Source organism: Polypterus senegalus, chromosome 1, assembly GCF_016835505.1.
Source record: "Polypterus senegalus isolate Bchr_013 chromosome 1, ASM1683550v1, whole genome shotgun sequence".
NCBI classification, from domain to species: Eukaryota; Metazoa; Chordata; class Cladistia; order Polypteriformes; family Polypteridae; genus Polypterus; species Polypterus senegalus.
Window position 1 is genome coordinate 35637028 of NC_053154.1, and position 25188 is coordinate 35662215.

General features: G+C 39.2%; 2 protein-coding genes across 2 annotated transcripts in view; one reads left to right on the plus strand and one right to left on the minus strand.

The window, feature by feature from the left end:
• Positions 1-1257, minus strand: part of LOC120524306 (myosin-6-like) — a 76218-nt gene extending 74961 nt beyond the window's left edge. Inside the window, exon 1 of the mRNA XM_039746178.1 lies at positions 1194-1257. The gene's annotated coding sequence lies outside the window, so the exon portion shown is untranslated. The remainder of the gene's footprint in view (positions 1-1193) is intronic.
• An 11576-nt stretch (positions 1258-12833) lies between these two features.
• Positions 12834-25188, plus strand: part of oxa1l (OXA1L mitochondrial inner membrane protein) — a 34294-nt gene continuing 21939 nt past the window's right edge. The window contains exons 1-6 of the mRNA XM_039746209.1: positions 12834-12963; positions 14060-14200; positions 21592-21802; positions 21902-22045; positions 22223-22308; positions 23660-23824. Coding sequence (XP_039602143.1) covers positions 12859-12963; positions 14060-14200; positions 21592-21802; positions 21902-22045; positions 22223-22308; positions 23660-23824 — 852 coding nt within the window. The 5' untranslated portion in view covers positions 12834-12858. The remainder of the gene's footprint in view (positions 12964-14059; positions 14201-21591; positions 21803-21901; positions 22046-22222; positions 22309-23659; positions 23825-25188) is intronic.

Below are 25188 nucleotides of genomic sequence, written 5' to 3' on the forward strand. Positions count from 1 at the left end.
GTCTACCGAGGGACTGCATTTGGACAGTTTAAACCTGTCTCACTGTTACCTGTGGCCGAATTAGTGCTGCTGATTTTGGCTGTGCTCTAACTACAGTGGGAAACTCATTGAAGCTGAATCAGACATAAACTGAGTAAATACACTTTTTGCTTCCAGACATGTATTAATCTTTATGATTTTTGTAAAAGGTTCTGGTTATAATTTAACATAACTAAAAAGTTAACATTCATCACAAAAAATCTCTCACAGCAAAGATTGTGGTTCCCTTTAGGGAGGTTGGTGATTGTGTCATTGCAGGATGCTGATGCTTTGCTTCAAGATGGATTCCTGCAGATTTGTCCTTACAGTTAATACCTATGTAAATGGACACCCTTGGAGTTCCCCCTTCCAGTTCAGTACCCTAGGAAACTGCCTTCCTTGCTTTTCCTTTTACTACACCCCTGTCAGTAGGATCCATGCACCTTAAGACTTAACGGCATGTGAAGGATTACATCTATGAAGTAGGTGGGTAATATACTATATGTAGGAAGGTAGACCATGTAAAACTTCAAAAGGAATGAATAGGAGTTTACAGTGCCTCACTATCAAACATATTCATTCCCTTTGCAGTTTTCATATTTTACTGTTTTACAACATTGAATCAGAGTGGATTAAATTTGGCTTTTTTGACAGTGATCAACTAATGTTAAAGTGAAAACGTATCTCTGCAAAGTGTTCTAAGTTAATTAGAGATATAAAACACAAAACAATTGATTGCTTAAGTATTTTTCCTCTTTAATATAAACAGATTTTAGAATACATGTATTGTAAGTATGCATGTGAGAGTGGGATAATCAGTAGTGACGTTTTCCTCCAGATTATTATACGCCTGCTGCACTTCCCTCAACAGGAAGGGTTCCAGAAGATGAGCCCAAATCAACAAGTATGACTCCACGTCATCACGTGGATGCAACTTTGCCGGTCCTTGGCCCCATCCCATCAGGTAAAATTCCACAGCTTTGCGCCGTGCCTCTACCCCTGCAAGCTCTGCTTATTTCGCGGCTACTTGGAATTGTCGACCAAGATAACACACATGTCCACCAAAGAAATGTTAGGGTGCCAACCAGGTGACCCCTTTTAATAACTAATAAATCTAAAAGAAACATGCTGTCAGTGGCTTTAATAACAGAAATGGTAAGTGTCATAGTGCTTACCTCTGATGAGCCCAGAAGGTGCATCACAGATCCAGCATTCAGGGTTAAAATGCGTCTCCTGGTCACTGTCAATGTACACATACATGTTAATTGTTGATTTTAAATTGGGTTACTAAGGGCCAGGGCAGGCGCTTTAAATAATGCCACCAGAGTAAAGGTACTTTTTTACCACTAAACTCTTCCCCCCAACATATCCTTACTATGAATTATATGATACACTTAATCTATATAAAATATGTTTTGAAATACAGGCTTCAATACTCACACCATGCAGTGGGTCCTTGTAACAACAGACAAAGCAATAAATGCTAAATGTTATTTTTGGAAAAAATTAAAAAAAATTAGCCTTAAAACAACACAAAATGAGAAAATAGATATTAAAAAGAATAATAATATATACATTCTTCACTCCCAAAGATATTCTTTTTCAGTTTCGCAATTACAAAATTGAATGCAAAATTAAATTTGTTTGTTTCAGTCATCTTGCAAGCTTGATACCTTGGTACAGTACTTTGAAACACTGCCCTCCTTAAAGGAAAACACACATGGTGAAGTTAGAGGCATTTAACAGATGTTTTACATGGCACCTTAATAATATTCCGTAAATTAACAAAATTTTACAAAATGGCATAATCAATATACTAAAAATTTGAAACTGAATGCCAATATCAAGCACTGACATATAGCTTCAAAATGCACACGTTCCATTTTGATTTTCGGATGCTCATAATGCGGTGAAACTGTGTTATTAGAAATTTTTGAAAAAGTGGAGTTTGCATGTTCTCCCCGTGTCTGCGTGGGTTTCCTCCGCGTGCTCCGGTTTCCTTCCACAGTCCAAAGACATGCAGGTTAGGTGCATTGGCGATCCTAAATTGTCCCTAGTGTTTATGCTTGGTGTGTGTGTGTGTGTGTGCCCTGCGGTGGGCTGGCGCCCTCCCCAGGGATTTGTTCCTGCCTTACGCCCTGTGATGGCTGGGATTGGCTCCAGCAGACCCACGTGACCCTGTGTTAGTATATAGCGGGCTGGACAATGACTGACGGACTAATATAAAAGTATTTATAACTTTATAAAGGTAGCATATACATAAGGCCTTTAACATTTATGTAATTCTTAATGTTCTTAATTAACTTGTATTGTTTGTTTTATGTTGTAGCATTAAAAAAATAGTGTTGCATGAAAATGTCACCCTGACTAAAGTGGCACCCTACATGCTGCCAGTGCCTTGGGTTCTTTACGTATGTAAGCTTGCCCTGAGATGGGCTGGTGCACTGTCCAAGGGTTTTCACTTTCTTCTATAAACTATAATTAACATCTGTAAACGTATAGACCTCCCATAACCTTGGATTAAGTGGTTTTGAGTGGGTTATGTATTAAACATTATTTGATATGTTTACAGGGAACCTTTGACGGGCAGCTGTTTTTTTTTAATGTAACAGAACTTAAATGAGTTGCTAAGCTACTGAAGCATCTGTAAATGGACAATCTGCTTTGCCAGGGCCTCAACAGCTGCCTGTGGCATCGACTGGTTAATGAACTCAAAGCTTTACATTCCCAGAACTGCTGAATGGCTTTAACTAAACTAGAATATACCATCTTCTGTTTCATTTGGAACAACAGTTGTGGAATTAACAAGGAAGAGGCTGGTTCCGCCTCTGCTAGAACATTTTGTCACGGCCTTCTTCAAACACTCAGAGAAATCAAGGACAGGCCACAACAAAGCTGTATTTGTTGTTGGAAGATAGGTTTGTGTTGTTCAGTATTGTTCTCTCCTCAGCATTTATTTTCAGGCTGATATTGTTGTAGTTTGCATTTTCAGTGAAATAACTGATATATTACATACATCAGCTACATATTAGATATATCAGCTATATATTAAAAAAAACAGGGGAAAATATATTAATGTTTATTCCTTTACTCATTTTCTGCATTTACTAAATCCTTTTCTGGGTCATGGAGGTTGCGTGTTATAAAGTTTACCAATTTGATTTCCTGTACACAATTTATCAAGAAATGTTAAACAGATCATAGTGTTGAAAGACCATTGTAGGGATAACGATGAAAGAGCATTTTCTTAGCTAATATAGTACTATTCTATTTCCCATGTTTGCATGAGAATGAGAAGGTATCTTTTTAAATTACATATTGAATTAGTGATACAAGATGGTAAGACTAAAAGTGTTAATAATACTCTGGGTGCTCTTACATCTACTTTTCTTAAGCAGTATAATTTCTTGCTGTTAGGTTATGTGGTTTGAGATTTCTCAGTTAAGGAAGACAAGTTTCTAGGAAAGGTGCTTACTAATCATGGCATTGCATTGCATTGTACTCTTTGCACATGAAAGTAATAACCCTATAAACCTGTAGCATGCTACTTATATTGTGTTTCACTTTATATATATCTGTGTGTACATATACAGGTGCCGGTCATAAAATTAGAATATCATGACAAAGTTGATTTATTTCAGTAATTCCATTCAAAAAGTGAAACTTGTATATTAGATTCATTCATTACACACAGACTGATGTATTTCAAATGTTTATTTCTTTTAATTTTGATGATTATAACTGACAACTAATTAAAGTCCCAAATTCAGTATCTCGGAAAATTAGAATATTGTGAAAAGGTTCAATATTGAAGACACCTGGTGCCACACTCTAATCAGCTAATTAACTCAAAACACCTGCAAAACCTTTAAATGGTCTCTCAGTCTAGTTCTGTAGGCTACACAATCATGGGGAAGACTGCTGACTTGACAGTTGTCCAAAAGACGACCATTGACACTTTGCACAAGGAGGGCAAGACACAAAAGGTCATTGCTAAAGAGGCTGGCTGTTCACAGAGCTCTGTGTCCAAGCACATTAATAGAGAGGCGAAGGGAAGGACAAGATGTGGTAGAAAAAAGTGTACAAGCAATAGGGATAACTGCACCCTGGAGAGGATTGTGAAACAAAACCCATTCAAAACTGTGGGGGAGATTCACAAAGAGTGGACTGCAGCTGGAGTCAGTGCTTCAAGAACCACCACGCACAGACGTATGCAAGACATGGGTTACAGCTGCCACATTGCTTGTGTCAAGCCACTCTTGAACAAGAGACAGCATCAGAAGCGTCTCGCCTGGGCTAAAGACAAAACTGCTGAGTGGTCCAAAGTTATGTTTTCTGATGAAAGTAAATTTTGCATTTCCTTTGGAAATCAAGGTCCCAGAGTCTGGAGGAAGAGAGGAGAGGCACAGAATCCACGTTGCTTGAGGTCCAGTGTAAAGTTTCCACAGTCAGTGATGGTTTGGGGTGCCATGTCATCTGCTGGTGTTGGTCCATTGTGTTTTCTGAGGTCCAAGGTCAATGCAGCCGTCTACCAGGAAGTTTTAGAGCACTTCATGCTTCCTGCTGCTAACAACTTTATGGAGATGCAGATTTCATTTTACAACAGGACCAGCCACCTGCACACAGTGCCAAAGCTACCAGTACCTGGTTTAAGGACCATGGTATCCTTGTTCTTGATTGGCCAGCAAACTCGCCTGACCTTAACCCCATAGAAAATCTATGGGGTATTGTGAAGGGGAAGATGCAATACGCCAGACCCAACAATTCAGAAGAGCTGAAGGCCACCATCAGAGCAACATGGGCTCTCCTAACACCTGAGCAGTGCCACAGACTGATCGACTCCATGCCACGCCGCATTGCTGCAGTAATCCAGGCCAAAGGAGCCCCAACTAAATATTGAGTGCTGTACATGCTCATACTTTTCATGTTCATACCTTTCAGTTGGCCAACTTTTCTTTTCTCTTTTTTTGCATTGGTCTTAATTGATATTTTAATTTTCCGAGATACTGAATTTGGGACTTTCATTAGTTGTCAGAAATAATCATCAAAATTAAAAGAAATAAACATTTGAAATACATCAGTCTGTGTGTAATGAATGAATCTAATATACAAGTTTCACTTTTTGAATGGAATTACTGAAATAAATCAACTTTGTCATGATATTCTAATTTTATGACCGGCACCTGTACATATACTATATACATTGTAACCTTGTAAGGGCTAAGGTGAATGTAATTCTCTGCTGAGACATGAGAAGGCACTGTAATAACAATCTCTCTTCTCCTTCTGCATAAAGGAAGACTGACATATTTCCACCCATGACATCACTTCTGATGTCAGACCACCTGGACCCAACTCTTCCTTCCAGAATCCTTCATAATAGGAAATGCCTTCATCTTAGGCAGTCCGACTGAACACCAATTTACCTACAACACATTTTTGTTATGTCTTTTGACTATCAATTAAATATTGTGATTATGCCATATAGTGCCCCAGACTTCTTTCTTTGTTTCTTGTGTCTTTACATGTATACAGACACAAAAATAATCACCAAACAAATTATTAGGAACACCCATATGCCTGGTTATCCACACAACTATCTAATCAACCATTCATAACTTGGCAACAGCGTAATCCATAAAATCATGTAGATACAGGCTAGGGGCTTCAGTTTATGATTCAGTTAATTCCTCAGAGAATGGGGAAAAAGTTTGATTTCAGTGATTTTGACTGTGATATTACTGTTGGTGCTAGAATGGCTGCTTTGAATATTACTGTAAATGCTGATCTCCTAGGATTTTCATGCACAATAGTCTCATAGAGTTTACTCAGAACTGTGCAAAAATCAGAATATCCAGTGAGTAGCAGTTTTGCAGACAGAAACTTTTTGTTGATATGAGAGGTCAGAGAAGATTGGCCAGACAAGACTGAGCTGACTGAGATGCTACGGTAACTAAGGTAACCACTCTTTACAACTGTGGTAAATGAAAAAGCAAGAGAATACACAACAAGTCAAACCTTGAGGCGAATGGACCACTACAGCAGAAGGACATGTTGGGTTCCACTCCTGTCATAGAAGGACAGAAAACTGAGGCTTCAGTGGGCACAATCTCAGCAAAACTGGAAAACTGAAGACTGGAAAACATAGCCTTTTCTGATGAATCTTCATTTCTGCAAGGGTACAAGGATTGTTGTGTGAGAATTTGGCACCAACATATAATTCCATGCAACCAACCTCCCATGTGTCAACAGTCCAGGCAGGTGTTGATCATGTTAAATTGTGGATTTTTTTTCTTGACACACTTTGGACCTGTTAATACAAATAAATTATCACTTGAATGTCACAGCCTATTTAAATATTGTTTCTGGCCATGTGCATCCATCTTCTAATGACTACTTCCACCATGTCACAAACTCTGCAGATCTTGGTGGTTTTCACTCTGTTTATATAATTTTTTTAAGATTTTGTGATTATAAATTACCACAACTGATAACTCTGTAAAACTGAAGTGAAACATAACAATTACAAAAAAGGAAGGAAAGTAAGTCAGAAAGTTCACAAATTGGCTAAACTGAGAAAACTCATCACTGATATGTTTTTTTTTTTTTTAGATATTTGACTTCTAGACCACTACATAAAGAATGTTTGGCAAAGGGGTCTTTTAAAAAATTACACATCCTAAACCAAATCCAAACTTGTGTGTATAGAAGAAAAGCAAGCTGTTCACAATATCCTTTTGTTTTGTTCACATTGTGCATTTGTGAATGGAGGCCTATTCACTTGCATACAACTTCTTCTAAGCTTTTGAACTGCCTTACCACTATTACATACCTTTGATAGCTTTGATATGATCACCAGTATAATACGTTTCACTTTAACTCTTTCAGGGCTGATGTCGACTTTTGTCAAAAGGAGGAGTTGGCAATGGTAATCGACTGTAAACTGAGACAAAACCAACCGTTATGTTTTAGTTGGGCTCTCGTTGCTAGAAGGAAAGTTAGATTCGTTGATTTGACCGAGATTTCCAGTGCTCACATGAGTAGCAAGGCACAAACAATAGCAAAAATGGCACTGACATCTGGCGAGAGAATAAAGCGAATGCATAAAGCAAAATACTCTGTTGATGACTCTGTGTGCCTCTTACCTCTGAACTGGACTATGACTTGTCAGGCTCCGATTTTGATACAAGTGATTGAAAACAAATGTGAGGTTCCAGCTTCAGCTGATTGGTCCCCAGCTAATCGTTGTACTGGCATTGTTCGCCAGTGAGGACTGCCACTTAACAATGATAAGGTAGGTAGAAACCAGACTGCAATGCACTGCAACCGTGTCCCAGCCATGCAAAGACAGCCTGGCTGCAAGCCTGCTGCATATTCTTGGCAAACTGGCAGCCAGAGCATTCAGCAACAGACGTTTTATGTTGATTTCTGTGTGAAACCACTGCTTTTCAGAAATTGTTTTTTTTTTTTTTTGGAAAAAATATTCAGCCCTCAAAGAGTTAATTAAGATATTAAAAGCAAACAAATCTCCTTAATTTATTTACTGTTGACACAAAAAAGAAAAAAGGTTTTACTGATAATTTCATCTACTTTAAGGAAAGCATGACATTATAAAACATAAAGAGGTTATTGGCTTTATCATTAATCATTTAAAACTGATGCCATGTAAGAGCAATATACTACTTACCGTAAAAGCTGTACAATAAAGCACAGACCAATGTTCCCAATGTAAGTCACAAGTGGTTCGCAGGTTGACAGTCATTAGGTCAAAGTGACTTTTAAATCTTTAAGATATATAAGTCTGTTACATACTTGTTTAAGCATTTATTTTTAGCAATCAAGGCTGCTATCTGACATTGGTGCTACTCAATAAATGTACTTTGGTAAATGAGAAATGGGTCTAAACCTACCAACATGTACCGCATAGTCTAGCTTTCCTTTCAATTGTAACAACTTCTGCTTCATCTCCACACTTTTCAAGCTTCGCCCCTCTTTGCTTGTTGTGGCTGCTTCTCTGTACACAGTTCTTCCATCTCAGTCTATTTCCATTCCAGCCAATCTTGGATACTGTGCAGGTCTCTCTTACAAACATATTTGAAAGTCTGCCTGGTCAAGGCAGTCCTTTAACTCCATGCTGCTGATGACGGCACATGTCAGTGCTAGCAGGCTGCTTGCTGTTAACTGATTTTTATGGCTAAAGGGTCATTACTGAAATCTTTTAATCTTTGAAACACAAATCCAGCAATGTTGGATTTGAATCTTAGTTTTTTTTTCACATAAATACATTTCATAAAATAAATTTGGGAAATGCAATGTAGAATTACTGTAGAAGTGGTCTGCTGCTAGATTTGACTTTAGCAAAGTGGTCCTTGGTTCATAAACACTGAATACCACTGTTTTAGATGGAGCCATAGAATCTAAAAGACAGAGAATATAAAAATGTAACCTTACAAGAAACTTAAAGAAAAGTCAAACAAAATGAATAAATATTGTTAAAAAAATAACTGCCAGGTTAATGATTGTGTATATTATTAGCAGCCTTATTGTTTTAAGCCAAGCAATATTTCTCATAGCATGTCTCCTAATCACCCTCTCCCAGCCACCAACTCAACCCTGATTTCCAATTGGAACAATTTTTATAACTTGACTCCTGTGGAATTCACTTAGGGATGTACTGTAGCTCTTCATGCTATCACTCTTCCTGTGTGGCTCTGCATTAATTGATTGACCTTTAAATAGTGCACTCTTGATAATGCTTCCATCTCATGCCCATTACTAAGCACAAAGGAGAGGTAAGAAGTCATTCAAATGTGCTTTTCCTGTTGCCTCTTAAATGGTAGTGTGAAATATGTGTGATGATCTAAAAAGAGAGCCTGTACAGATAGATTAGAAATAAATATACAAGAACTCCCTAAACTTAAGTACCAAGAAATAAGTTGAGCATTTAAAATGTGAAATAGGTGAAAGGCAGAAGTTTCTCATTACTGTGCCTTTGGAAAACTGATGTGTAAAAAATGGGACAAATTGCAGAGGAACAGGGTGAAAAACTTTGTTTACCAAGAAAATATTTTGTGCTCATCTTAGATTTGTCAAAACATTCCTGTATGACTCTAAATTAAGTTTTGTAAACATGTAAAATGCACTATATAAATAAAATGCATGATCTATATTCTGTATATAAAAATCTAAGGTATATGCATCTGTCATGTGATTACTTGCAAATGAATGGGGCTAGAACCATGATCTTGGTCTTAATTGAAAGATACAAGCAGTGTTTTGTTATTGGACACGTGCTAGGCATGGTTTGTCTATAATGAACACCCTGTTCGAACACAAGATGGCTCATATGTGTACTTGGTGCCAGAGCATCTTAGGCCAAAGATCTATGTTGATTTTATAATGGTATCATCACATTTGTGGCCATATGTTCTGGACACTTGGGTGAAGACTGGAGTGGAGCTGTCAACTGATCACCACCTGATGGTGAGTTGGTCAAATGGTGTGGGAGACTTCTGGACAGACCTGGAAAGCCCAAGCAAGTAGTGAAACTGGACTGGAAATGTCTGTGAGAGACCTCTGTCCAAATCACTTTCAATTCCCACATCAGAAAGAGCTTTTCCCACATGCTAGGGGAAGATGGAGACAAAACGTCTGAATGGACCTTGTTTGAATCCTCCATTGTGAAAGAAGCTGCTAAGAGCTCCGGACTGAAAATCATAAATGCCTCTCAAGATGGCAACCTAAGGACCTAAAGGTGGGCACCAGATGTGAAGGATGCCATAATGTTGAAGAAGGAGGTCTTTTGTGTATGGTTAGCACTGGAGACTCCTGAAGCAGCAGAGGGCTACCAAAAGGCAAAAAAGACTGCAGTGTTGATGGTCAGGGAAGAAAAAACCCAGGTGTGGGTGGAATACAGAGAGACCATTGAAAGCAACAATTGATAAGGCTCAAAGAGGTTCTGTCAAACCATCAATTGGCTTGGAAGAGGAAGGCAGGGCTTCACCCAGGCTGTTTGTAGCAAGGGTGGAGAAATGCTTACCCAGACTGAGGATGTAGTCTGGTGGTGAAAGGAACACTTTGAGGAGCTGCTGAACTTGACACCCTCTGTGGAGGAGACATAGCCAGAAGCTGATTTTAGATCAATGCCCATTTCCCTGAGGGAGGTTAGTTAAGCAACTATATACTGTGGTTACAAGGCCCCAGAGGTGCATGAGATCCGCCCAGAAATGCTGAAAGCCCTGGACAGAGTTGAGCATGGCAGACATGCCTTACAATGTTGTGTGGTTGTCAAGAGCAGTGTTCCGGGAGCTGCAGACCATGGTGGCCGTCCCACTTTTTAACAAGGGGGACTGGAGTGTGTGCTCCAACTATCAGGGGATTACACTGTTTGGCCTTCCAGGGAAAGCTTGTACCAGGGTGCTGGAAAGGAGCCACAGATCCAGGAGGAGCAATGTGGATTCTGTTCAGTCTGTGAAATGGTGGATCAACACATGAGGATCCTGGAGGGGGCATGGGAGTACACCCATTGGTCTTCATGTGTTTTGTAGACTCAGAGATGATGTATGACTGTGTGCCCCAAGGAATCCTGTGGTTTGTGCTGGGAGTGTATGGGGTACTGGAGCCTCTAACAAGGGCTTTTCAGCCACCTAATATACTTGCAGTGAGAGCTGTTTCTGCGTACTTGGAAAAATGTCACAGCCATTCCTGTTGGGATTGGGACTGGGGCCGTGCCGTGTCTCCTATCCTGTTTGTACTTTTCACAGGTATATACGTATTAAGGTTCAGCCAGGGAATAGAGAGTGTCCAGTTCCCAGGAAAGTGGCTTTAGAATTGCATTACTGCTTTTGGCAGATGACGTGGTCCTGTTGGCTTCATCAGGTTGTGAACACCAGCACACATTGGGACAGTTTGAGACTGAGTGTGAAGTTCCTGGGATGAGGATCAGCAGCTTCAAATCTGAGGTCATGGTCCTCAATATGAAAATTGTGGATTGTTTTCTCTGAGTAGGAGGTGAGTTACTGCCTCAAGTAGAGGAGTTTAAGTATCTTGGGGTTTTGTTGATGAGTGATGGGAAAAGGGATGGTGAGATCAACAGACAGATTGGGGCAGTGAGCACAGTTATGGAGTCGCTATATCAATCCATGGTAGTAAAGAAGGAGCTATGCCAGAAGGCAAAGCCCTCGATTTACCATTTAATCTATGGAAATGAGCTTTGGGTAATGACCAAAAGGATGAGATTGCAGATACAATCTCCAAACTGATCTCTTTCCTCAAGGTGACTGGGCTCTACTTTAGAGATAGGGTTTGAAGTGCAGACATGCTGGAATAGCTAGGAGTAGAACCGCTGACCTTCCGCATCAAGGGGAACCAATTGACGTGGCTCAGGCAACCGATATGAATGCCTCCCTGTGGAGGTTTACAGGGGCGACCAGCTAGGAGGAGACCTTGGGGAAGACCCAGGGCTCACTGAGAGGATTATATACCCCAGATGGCCTAAGACGCTTTGGGATCCCACAGTATTAGTTGGCAAGTGTGGCTGGGAAAAGGGGCGTATGGGTCACACTGCTAAGTCTGTTGTGTTGTAACCGCGATCTGGTCTTGGATCAGCAGTGGAAAATGAGTGAATGCTTGGAAATTTAAAAAAAAATTTTGACAGAACCAACCTTGTAGCCATGACCTCTGGTCATATGTTTATGGCAAAGAAATTTAGAGCAACCAAGTGATTAACCACCATGTTGTCAGAAAGATAAAACAGAAGTAACATCGCAGGAGGTGATTATGTGATGAAGAATGAGAAACAATAAAGAGACACTGAAATAAACAGACAAGCAAGAGGTAATCATAATATAAGACTTTAGGCAATAAAGGATGGCAAAGTGGCCTGTGGATGGGTGTTTTTGGCAAAGTGATTGAGAAACCAATTGATAACCACCATAACAGCAGAAAGAAAAGGAAGACAAGTAAAGTCGGCTGAGTGCCAAGCATATCACAGAATGTGATTAAGTGACTAAGAACGAGAAAAAATAAGCAGACAAGAAAAGCACATAGACAAGCAAGAAGTAGCCCTGAATATGGAGCTAGCGAGCAGCAGGCAAACATAATGGCTCAGAGGGCATGAATGCAGAGTGTAAGAGTGGGAAAGAGACAGAAATGAACATCAACAGTGGAGAAGATCGTCAAATAGTCAAAACCTACAACCATAAGCAAGCATTGCTTTTACATCCTTACAACAATCTTTTTCTGAACCTAAACCTTATAACCTGATATATTCTGGAAATTAAAAAATTATAGGTAGCAGCAACCTGGTGTGCAGTTTACTAATGGGCAGAAACAAATTGTAATTAAAGCACAGCCCCCACAAGCCCATCTATTGATAATCCCCCAGGACAGATTACATATACATTCACAAATCACAATCAAGTGTAAGTTCTTATATTTTTAAACAACCAGTGGAGTGTTTACTGTTATTTCTTTGTACCTGGAGTGTTTTATTTTAAGACCATAGGTCACCCTGGTTCACTTGTCATTAGAATTAAACTGGCCCAGTCTAAATAATTTAAGGTATGTGAATGATATGCTGTCTAAAGACTTCTACAACTGCACATGAATTCTGTTTTGATACAATGGCTTCTACTGACAGCAAAACACATGCAGTATATAAAATATACTAGGGAGCAGCTGAAAGAAAAGTCGAGATCTAAATATTGTAAGATGTTGTGGTAGCACAAGAAAGAAAAAAATAATGCTAGACGCTTCTGTCAGCGTTCTCTTTTTTTAAGTCAGCGCTGTTTGTCTTTTGCGTGTTGCCGTAGCTTGTAACCTCGGCATGACCTTTTCAAGATGGCGGCGCTCAGGGGAAGGACGAATTGGAGCGCCTTATGCCGATATATTTGTGGGAATAAAGAAAACCCTGTATTATTTTTCTTTAAAGATGGTCATGCCAAGGTAGTACATTAAGCATGGTTATGTGTTTAGTAAGTGTTTAATAATATGCGTAATAAAGAATACTTTAGCTGTGCTTGGATGGCAGGCTTTGTGTACATTATTAAACGTTTTGGTGTTAACTTACTGAATTCAGTGTTGTTCGTTTAGGAAATTTCAACTGAGCGGTAACGGTAAAATACAAGTAACAGTAATCTCATATCTCAAAAATTGCTGTCGTTGGTTATCGATGGTAGATCCACGTGGGTCACCTTGCACCTTCTAAATGTATTATTACAGTGCTACTTCCTGTACTGTTCAATTAAACGATTAACTGCATTTGTGTTTTGAAATAACGCTTATTTTATATATATATATATATATATATATATATATATAGGTATGGGACATAAACAGACCACAGACCTGGCATCCTAAAATAAAATAAGTAGCTTGTTAAAATTTGCAGCACGTGCAGAACCTCAAAATTTAGCAGTGTGACCTCAGAGTTTTAATTCTGATAACTGGAGAAGTTCGATGTTTTGTACGTAGTCACCTTCAAGTCACACACTGTGCATGGAAACTTTATTTGAAGTTTCATTTATTAATTTTTTAACACATTTGTAGCCATTATGTTGCAGTTAACGTCACTGAGACTCCGCACCTTTCTAAGCAGCGAAGGATGTAAAGCCAGAATCAGTTTGGACGGCGTGCCTGTGTTCATCTGTTTACAACTGACAATTACTAACAGCAGTTTTATTATGTAAAGTGTTTAGTTTTTGCTGGTACAACACAAGTATTTCACATGCTGCGTTGTAATTGTAAAAGCACCGGACTTTAATTTTCAGTTTATTTGCTGCCTCCTAGTCACAGACCCACCGAACTTGTGCAAGTTCCTTATTCTGTCTGTGCTCCATTTATCAAAATATGTTACACAAACAGTTCTACTATATCCTATATAAAGGTATGGAATATGGTGTTTGCCACCTGTATTATAAATAGTAGCTATGTAAGTACTAACAGGGATAGTAATGGATTGTACTTGCACTAAGACCCACTTACAGTGTTATAACAATATTTTATCTTAAGCTGGCATTTCTAAAATAAATCTCTTTTACAGATTTCTCACCGGCAGCTGTCATGTATTCACTCTCAACACGGTAGATCTAGTACGCATTTGATTAGAACTGACTTCATGAAGTGTCACCATGGCCCTCGTGTTTTGGTATCTTCAATGGCGGTACGCCACAGCAGTTCCCAGGTAAGTTAAATGTCAATTTTAATCTCTCTCTAGAGAAAAAAATGACTGGCCTATTTTGAAATAATGACTGCCCCTTCAGTATCTGTAGGCTACTACAGATTCATGGGAGTTTCCAGTTATATTTATACAAGTAAATACTATATTAATATGCATCATGTATAGATAGAAACATTTTGGAGAAATATATATGGGGGAATCAAATGAAAACCTTGGAATTGGGGTAAAGATATAAGACACTGCACCATTGTCATGTTAATTGGCATCATCATTAGCAAAGACATTAGGAAAGTCCAGCAAGTGGAAGAATGGTGAAGACAAGCCAATGTCACTTTACATGACTTCTAGCCGTGGGGTATGTCATATAACAGTCATTGATCTCATTGCTAAACCATGCCAGTTTACACAACCGAAAATTGCTTGCTATATTACATTTAGTGATCATGTGCTGACCTTCCAGCCTAGTCGTTCTCACCCCTTTTTTTAGACTGCCAAAAACATGCTTCCTGCCAGATCTGGTGCTTTAGAAACTGTTAACAGGTACCAAGTCGTTATGAGCCGTTGTTCTGTTTTGGCGCTTTTCCACTGCATAGTACGGCACGACACGGTTCAGTTCAGCTCACTTTTGGGGGGTTTTCCACTGGGAACAGTACCTGGTACCTGGTCCTTTTTTTAGTACCACCTCAGCCGAGGTTCCAAGCGCGCCGAACCGTTACCAAAACATGACGTGTAAACTCTGCTGGTCACTGATTGGCCGGAGAAAATCGTCATTACGGCGTCACTGAACTTGCGACATGAGACACAACAGACCCACTAGATTTTTAGCACAGCCAACGAAGGTTCGGACGCACCTTTAACCAAAAATGGCTGTTTCGTGGTCTGTTGAAGAAGTACAGACGTTCCTCTCGTTGGTAGCCGAGGAGCGGATCCAGCGAGAGCTGGATGGGACGACGCGGAATGAAAAAGTTTTTCAGGAGGTCGGCGCAACTATAACGACACCACTCTAAAGCGGTACTAAACTGCAGTCGAAACGCAAACCGAGCCGAACTGAGCCGAACCAAGGTGAGCTGTACTGAACCGTGCTGTGCCGTACTATGCAGTGGAAAAGCGCCATTTTTGAGATCAAAAGCCCTTGTGCTGCTTGATCGAGCAGGCGGCGTTCAATGGGTTGACAGGTAGTGCAAGTCTAGCTTTTTCCATTGTCATAGTATGTAAAGCACAAGATATCAGAAAGACAAGCCTTTCATCTGTTTGCAAGGTCCAAAGCACACTTGTTCCTTATTTCTTGTTGCATTGTATTTCCAGATGAGTATTTATTGGCTGTCTAAGCCTGCCCATCCAGCTAATGATAAAATCAAACTATTTGGACTGAATTGTTGGATATGTCACATTACATGACCATCTTCATTCTTCTTTTTTTTTATTTAAATGAAGGCTATGACTGATAATTGCTAGAAGTGTCACCTAATGTGACCCCATAGTAACAGTGCAAAACTGGCAGCCCCAGTGGAGTGCACCAAAGAGAAGCAGCATTCCCTCATCCTCTTTTTTAGCAGTGAAGGGGTGAAACCTATTGAAATTCATCTGCAAATGAAGGTTCAGTACAGTGATGCATATCTGTCAAGTGTACAGGTGGAGTAGGAAGCTCCAAAATGGTGTGAGTTCTGTGATAGCCTCTCCACTTGGCTTGGTCAGACACCGAGTATCAACACCAGAGTCGACTGCAGAAGTTGAATGCATTGTAATGGAAAATCGTCGAGTGATGGTGAATGAAATAGCTGCTCTTCTGAACTTAAGTCTTGGTTAAGCATACCGCATCATCCATGATGTGCTGTACATTCACAAAGTGTCTATAAGGTGGATGCCACAGAGTGTGACTCCAGTGTTGAAACGACGACGTGTTGATGCCTGTCAGCAACATCTGCAGGTCTTTGAAGCAGAAGGTAATAGCTTCCCAGAAAGAATTGTAACTTCAGACGAAACTTGGGTTCACTACCACCAGCTAGAAATCCAGAGAGTGAACAAGGAAGGCAGAGCAGGTGATACAGACTCTGTTTTGGGATGGAGGAGATGTCATTTTTGCAGTGCTACTTGCCCAGAGGGAACATTGTCAGCAGTGCCACGTTTAGACCTTCTTAGAATCCATCTTTGTCATATAAACAAATCCAGGTGTGTTGGTGGCAGCATGGCAGTTCTTGGCTTCATACTGCCCATGTAACAGTTGCAACCATCAAGAATTTGCAGTTCGAGTGTGCTTCACATCTGCCATCTGTCAGGCAATGAGCAGAGAGATGTTCAAGTCAGATGAAGAGGGGCAGCAGACGGTGAATGAATGGAGGTGGACATGTCCAAAATTCTTTCCCCCCAACCCACAAAGGAATCTATGCTCTTTTTAAGTACTGGGGGACTTATATCGGGCAAAATGGACATTACATCAAAAAATGACAGTTGTATGTAGGGCTGGGCAGTATATTGAATTTTGAATTTTTAAATCAATTTGATATTTACTAAGAATCAATGTGCAAAAGTCGGTATCATGATGTTCAGCATTTTTATTTGATTTTCTACTACTTCTTCTGTATGCTAAATAGAATCTGCAGTCTTTCTAAGCATGTTTTAGTCAACTGTGCCTGTGTTGCCTGGCATAAGTGAACATGAAAAAAATGGAGCGAGGACCAGAAGAGGAACCATGTAGAATAGGTAGGGTTAGCGCTGCCGTTTGAAGATTGTTTGGTTGTACTAGGGATGACATTTCAGGCTATACAACATCTAAAGACAGATGATCAGGTTACTGCATATGAAGAGGCCATCCAGGCACTTGCTGGCACCTGTAACATCCTCCATCTCTCCTGCCAAATGTGCCCCTGCTAAGCAAAGTTCCATTAAATGTTCACTTTTTACAAGCCACACTTGAAACAAGATAACAGCTGCCAGTGACTTACTGTATCGTATTGCGAACTGCACTTTTGCCTACCTAATTTGGGTCTCAGAAATACATGTACTTTATCAGTGGTCAAGTGACTACATTAACCAGTAATTCCCATCACACCTGAATTGAGTCATCCACACTGTGTAAGCCCTCTTCTGTCCATTTAATGGTTTTTCCATTACTGAAATGTCACAAGCAGAAATAAGAATGTCAGCTTTCATAGTTTTTTTTTTTTGTGAATTATTCTTTGTTTATGTATGGGGTAAACTGCATTACTGGCCATTTTATTTTCATTTTTAGTATGTATGGTTGCTTAGTAGGTGAATTGAGATTCTTAATCAGAAATGGATAATCAACATTTAGCTCATTTGTTGTGCGCTAACATTTATAAATCCATTGTCCTGGAACTTCATTAAAAAAAAAAACTTCCTGTGAATTTGAGTGTGAAAATATGAATCCGCTAAAAAAAAAAAAAATATTTCTATGCAAATTGCACTTTTTTAAGTCAAAATTACCTTGTAAATATGTGTACATGAAACACCTTTCTGAAACATCCAGGGCTGTGGAGTCGGAGACAATTTTGGGTACCCGGAGTCGGCAAAAAGTTAACTGGGAATGGGAATGGGAATTAAAAAAGTAAGTTGAAATGTCCCAATTCACAAACAGTCATAATGAACTACTTCTCTGCTGTAAGAATAAAGCCCAATGCATGCAGTGCATAATGTTACCACAAAACGAACATGTCAAGTAACCATGAAGCATGCTTTTCATTGACTGTATGCGTCACTATATGGGATGTAATGCACAGGTAAGGTGCGGCACCGCTTTCCATTGTGTCGTGTTCCACTGTTACAGGGAACTGTGAACCTAGCCTAAAGCCCACTGATTTTAGATTGCATTTAAAGGGAACCCGAGGTCAGAGGAATATGGAGGCTGCCATATTTATTTCCTTTCCTTTAACTATAACTGTATTCCAAGTTTAATATAGGTTTTCCAGATATTGTGTTTAGTTCATATAGTTAAGCTTTTTTTTTTTTGTTTTAAAAGTTAAAACTACCAAAGAATGTGGTTTGTATTTTTCAACCAATACATTTCCTGTTCCTGATTTTTATGCCTGCTATTACTATCCAGACACTTGTTTAAAAAAAAAAATAAATAAATAAACAAAACCTTGTTTTCATTGTGTTTGTCTTTAATCTGGCATTATAGTAGAGTGTTGGCTTCCTAGCCAGTAGTTCTGTGGTGAAATGACATGTATGTTGCCTTCCTTTCCTTCAATGGATGTAGAAAATACATTAGCATAGTATATACATACAGAGGAGTCAGAGTCGGAAGATTTAGAAACTGAGGAGTCGGAGTCGGAGCATTTATCTACCGACTCCACAGCCCTGGAAACATCAATATATAAAGCATGCTAATCAGTCTCATACAAATGCAGTCACGACACAGCAGAACTTCATTGGCTGGTAGGTCAGCCTCCCACCTGACTCATCGAGACACAGCCACGGCCTCTCCTAGGGATCAGAGAAAGGTGCAAGGCGTCAGAGTCTTGAGTGGGTAGCTGCTATTAACTGGTATGTATAATAACATGATTGCTATTACAATGGATAGTACAGGCCATATGAAAAGCTGACGGTTCACCCAGTTACCTTACCATTAAGCCAACCACAATGTACAGTACCCTACTGTCTGTCAAAGCTACTTAAAAATAAATGAATCATGGGTTGTCATATGCCACTGAACCATGACATTTGTCAATCTCATCTTGGCATTACAGGAGACTTGTGTGTTAATTTATTGTAACTGCATACAGTTAACAAAAGAAGCGTAATTTTCGCTATATGCCCTTATTACAATATTTATGCAGTAAACCACTTCAACTAAGTTAGGAAAACTGCTGAAACTTGCATTTTTTTAATTTGGTAAAAATGTTTTATGGATGTGCACCCGCACCATGCAAAGACTGGTTGTAGCTCCTCGCCAGTAAATTAATGACACAGTGGGTATGATGGAGTAAAGTTCCCCGAGAAATGACAACAGGTAGCCGACATAAACTGATGAATAACAATAACCGAAAACATTCTTAATTTGAAATATGCAATATTGGCCCTTTTAGAAGGGAACTAAATTATATACATCATATCGGTCACTTTTGAGGTGTACTATGTCTGTCTTGTCAATGCTCATTATAATAACGGCTTGGTGATATGTCTCATTATGCAACTAAGTTATCATTTAGCTGGTTTGGCTGCATTTCCCCTCTTGAATCAAGGTCAACATCATTTCTCTCTCTCTAAAATGTTGCATATACATGAGTCAGAGTTGTTGTAAATACACGCATGTTCGCTCATCAAGTTTTCTTTTACAAATCCTGACCTTTGCATGGGAAGCTGTGTGTGCACACATTTCATTCCTTGTTTGTGTGTGTAGTCAAACTTTATAAATGAGGCCCCGGTGATCTTTAAATCTGTCAAATGTACAACCATAATTAGGAGATAGTCATAGGATAATAAAATACCAATTCATGAAATAAAAATCTGCATTAGTTTATTATGTAAAATTTTAATAGGGAGATGTTACCTAACAGTTTATTCAGATTGAAAGTGAAAGTAAAGATTTTTGGGGTATTTAATAGTGCTCTGTTTCCACTGGAATATCGCTGCTTTCTTTAGAATTTCAAGCATCCCCTTACAGATTCTTCCTTGGTGCCAACCCTGTAAAGTACCAGTTGATTTTGTAGAGAAGGAATGATTCAAGAAGCTTTTAAGAGCATTGGCTGCAAAATATGACTTGATCAACTGCAAACTTGTATGTCTGTTGACTGTTAGACGCTGATGACAGCAAAGCAGACAATACACAATGGAAGCTTAAAAGTAAGCATAGGAGATGTAAAAAAAAATGGTTGGAGTAAACATGCTATTTGAGCAGTTGCATTGAGGCACACATTTTTATGAAATTGTTGCATTCTGAAAGGGCGGCACGGTGGTGCAGTGGTAGCGCTGCTGCCTCGCAGTTAGGAGACCCGGGTTCGCTTCCCAGGTCCTCCCTGCGTGGAGTTTGCATGTTCTCTCCGTGTCTGCGTGAGTTTCCTCCGGGTGCTCCGGTTTCCTCCCACAGTCCAAAGACATGCTGGTTAGGTGGATTGGTGATTCTGACCCTTGTGTGTGCTTGGTGCGTGGGTGTGTTTATGTGTGAGTCCTGCGGTGGGTTGGCACCCTGCCCAGGATTGGTTCCTGCCTTGTGCCCTGTGTTGACTGGGATTGGCTCCAGCAGACCCCTGTGACCCTGTGTTCGGATTCAGCGGGTTGGAAAATGGATGGATGGATGCATTCTGAAAATAAAATAACTGTTTCCTTTGCTATTATTTCATATTTTGAGGAAATGCCATGTTTTGAACTCTGTATAGAAAACCTGTAAATACCAATATCAATTCAAGTTAATATCGCCTAACACTAGTTTTATGAACCCTATACTGAAATAAATTATGAAAAAATATTTTAATGTTTTCATTTCACTGACCTTTGTATCCTAAGCTGAAGGTTGTCATTAAAATAAGCTGAAATTTAATTACCCTCTTTTACAGTAAAACCTTCTTCTTCAAGTAGGCAGTTAGAAAGTTAAGTTTTTCTTGTTTATAATGTCTTATGAGAGTTTTTTTTAATGGTGGTGTGTTTTTATAGGACAGATAAGTTCTGCAAAGTGTTTTGAGTATGGCTTAAGAGTAAGGTGAAAGACGTGATTGATGCCCTTAAGTATCTTTGCCTCAACAAATGTGGTCCATAAAGGCTACCTTGAAATTAACCCTGTCAGGTGTTAGTGAGTGCTTCTGCGTCTAACATATTTATCTTTTGTAAGCCTGCATACCGAATACATGGCTTTTTGTCACTACCATCTTTTGTTAATAATTATACAGGTGTTAATCAAACTAATCAAAAATGATCACACGAAGCCACCAATTTATTTTATCACAGGATGCATCAAAGGTACAAGAGCACTTTTTCAGTTTGGAGGCAAAGGGACAAAACACTAAAACTGTGTTTTCTTCCTTGATTGTGTAGGTATGATACATTTACTTTGGATGAAGGCTTTTATCTTTTTCCATGTAACCATAACCTCCAGGCTCCAAAAACAGTAATGTTACAAGCTTTTTATCACTGACATAATGTAAATGTTATGTATTAAACAAGATATAATGCCCTGTTGTGTATAGTAATCATTTAAATATAATAGAAGTAAAGCAGCGAATTTCCCAGTTATTTTTTTACTTGCATGCACTCTCTTAAAATCATAAAGGCTTAATAGCCATTTCCTCTTTAGCAAGTTTCAGGTCTGTGGAAGTGACATGAACCTGACATTTGCAAAGATAAATTTCAATTTAAGAGTGACTCGTTTCAAGGTTAACAGAGACTGCAAGTGAATACAGTCTAATGAGATGTTCTAGTGATGATTATTTCTGTTTTCTCAGGTGCCAGTCGAAGGGCCCTCAAAATCTGATGTTCCTATCCTTGACCAACTTGCAGAGACAGCACCAACTCTTCTGGACACAACAGCAGGCGCAGAAGCTAGTCTGGTAGAGCTAGGTCTGGGAGGGTATACTCCTGTGGGGCTTATCCAGAACCTCTTAGAATTTCTTCATGTAGGTGTTGGGCTACCCTGGTGGGGGGCCATTGTGTTTGGTGAGTGTGTGAATACTTGAGAGTCAGTATTTAAAAATGTATATTTATAAAAGTACTTCTCTTATTTAGAGCTATTTCTATTCTCATATTTTAATCTAGGTACTGTTACAGCCAGATGCTTGATCTTTCCACTCATTGTGAAGGGCCAGCGAGAGGCTATAAAACTGAATAACCATCTTCCCGAAATGACAAAAATAAGTAACCGGATGAATGAGGCTAAGCGAAGTGGTAACAAATTTGAGTGTGAGTTTGAGCTGATTGATTCTTCATTTTCTGTGTTTGCGTTAGAACTGTTGTTTTATGTCAACAGTGGTACCATTCTAATGGTCCTGCTTTGTAGTTTTTCACAAAGATGTTTATTTTTACCCATATTTCTGCAGCTAATTTTTATTTTTTATCTACTTTACACTTATATTTTAGTCTCCAAAGCATATTCTGATATGATGTTATACCAGAAGAAGCATGATGTTAATCCACTTCGAGGGTTCTTAGTTCCTTTAGTACAAGTAAGACTCTTTCTCACGAAGCATTTATATGTTTTTTTTTTTTAACATAATAGACTCTGGGGGTGGGAGGAAGAGCAGTGGTTTGGTTTTCTTAAAAACCATCATTAAAAATCAGTTTAGCTAAGTATATGTTGATCTGCATGTTAATGTTGGGTGCAAATTAAGAAAAGATTAAAACTGCTCAGGGTTTGGTCAGGGGGACTGTGGAAAACTTGTATTTTGGATGGAAAACTTCAAAAGTGCTTCAAGAACACAGTATTTAATTTCATAAGAAGATGAGAGATTTAGAGAGACCAGTAAACTGTGTCTTTTATGCTCCCAGTTAAGCAGTCAGAACTTTGAAAAAGCTTGTAGGGACTTTATCTGGGAAGCAGGTTAACAGTTTGAGTTGAGTAGTTATTCCTTCAAGTTTAAGGAATTTATTTTCTGCAGCGGTGGGTTTACTAAATGTTAATTAGTTGAAAATAGTATTCTTTCCTTCGTTGCCATGAATAATTTTGGAGTAAATAAGACTGATTCTCAGGTTAGATTGTTATTGCATCCCGGAATTTTTATAGTGTAGTGTTATTTTAGTTTTTCTCAATTTATGCTCTGTGTTTTGGCAGTCCCTTTTGAGTGTACAAACTGCATGAACTTTGAAAGAACTTGTAGTAATTGACTTTTTTTTGGTGGCAGACTCGCACATGTCCACCAGTACACCCCTGACAGTTAATGGAAATGTCCCTGTGATTTAAGTTCCTGCCCTTAGCCAGTCAAATCCCTAAACTTTTATAAGATTTTCAAAAGTGCCACTTGTAATATACCGCACAGTTTGTCACACCATTATCTCCATAGAGTTGGTGTTGTGAAGAGCATAGCTTTATGGGCGAAATAAAACTGTAAGGCATAGTCCTATTACCAGCCATGGGTTTTTAACCTGATGCTTATGACCTCCATGTGCTAGATCTGCATTGGACCAGTAAAATGTATTCCTTGTTTTTAAATCATGTCTGTCTTGGATGTTGCACATTCTGTATGATGGATTTTGTACAATTTGAACCACTGATTTTGATTGCAACAATTTTTAATAGTCACAGGAATTATTAGACGTCTTCAACTGATAAATGTGGCTTTACATGTTATTACCTGGTATCTTAATTTCCTTCTTGTTTTTTGCTTTTAAAATGCTTTGTAACTGATTATAAAAGTGTTACTTTCAGAATGTATACTATCCTTATGGACCATTAAAAGTTTTTCTACATACACATTTATTAGTTAGTTATGTAGGAGAAAAGTTCCCTTGGCCTGTACTGTCTCTTGTTTTGAATAATAAGCCGACTTTCTCTGAATTATTTTTCTTTTTGTTCTACAGGCACCTGTCTTTATCTCATTTTTCGTTGCACTTCGGAAGATGGCTTATTTGCCAGTTCCCAGCATGCAGACTGGTGGAACATTGTGGTTTACTGATCTCACTATGGCTGACCCCTATTATATTCTCCCCTTGGCAGTGACTGGTACGATGTGCGCCATTATAGAGGTACATTAGATCAAAACAAAGCTGCTTGACCACAAGTGTGTATCAAGTAACTTCAACCTTGTCTGTTTTCTGAATAAAAATATGTCCAAAAGGCTACAAGAAGAAAGTTTAAATACACTTAAATATTATTCATCTTGCATGTTGAAAGTTGTACTGTAAAATTCTCAGAAGAAAATGTGGCATTTGCGCAGGTCTAAAACTAAACTAAACTAAAAGTTGTAAGAAAGTTTGACCAGGTGTTATATAGTCTTAAGGACAGATAAAGAATAAGAGTAATTTAAAGAATGCTACATGTAAATAGTAGCTATTGTATTTGTATTAGACACATATACAGTGGGGCAAAAAAGTATTTAGTCAGCCACCAATTGTGCAAGTTCTCCAACTTAAAAAGATGAGAGAGGCCTGTAATTTTCATCATAGGTATACCTCAACTATGAAAGACAAAATGAGAAAAAAAAATCCAGAAAATCACATTGTCTGATTTTTGAAGAATTTATTTGCAAATTATGGTGGAAAAAAAGTATTTGGTCAATAACAAAAGTTCATCTCAATACTTTGTTATATACCCTTTGTTAGCAATGACAGAGGTCAAAGTAAGTCTTCACAAGGTTTTCACACACTGTTGCTGGTATTTTGGCCCATTCCTCCATGCAGATCTCCTCTAGAGCAGTGATGTTTTGGGGCTGTCGCTGAGCAACACGGACTTTCAACTCCCTCCAAAGATTTTCTATGGGGTTGAGATCTGGAGACTGGCTAGGCCACTCCAGGACCTTGAAATGCTTCTTACGAAGCCACTCCTTCGTTACCCGGGCAGTGTGTTTGGGATCATTGTCATGCTGAAAGACCCAGCCGCGTTTCATCTTCATTGCCCTTGCTGATGGAAGGAGGTTTTCACTCAAAATCTGACGATACATGGCCCCATCCATTCTTTCCTTTACACGGATCAGTCGTCCTGGTCCCTTTGCAGAAAAACAGCCCCAAAGCGTGATGTTTTCACCCCCATGCTTTACAGTAGGTATGGTGTTCTTTGGATGCAACTCAGCATTCTTTCACCTCCAAACACGATGAGAAGGGTTTTTACCAAAAAGTTCTATTTTAGTTTCATCTGACCATATGACATTCTCCCAATCCTCTTCTGGATCATCCAAATACTCTCTAGCAAACTTCAGACGGGCCTGCAAATGTACTGACTTAAGCAGGGGGACACGTCTGGCACTGCAGAATTTCAGTCCCTGGCGGCGTAGTGTGTTACTGATGGTAGCCTTTGTTACTTTGGTCCCAGCTCTCTGCAGGTCATTTACTAGGTCCCCCCGTGTGGTTCTGGGATTTTTGCTCACCGTTCTTGTGATCATTTTGACCCCACG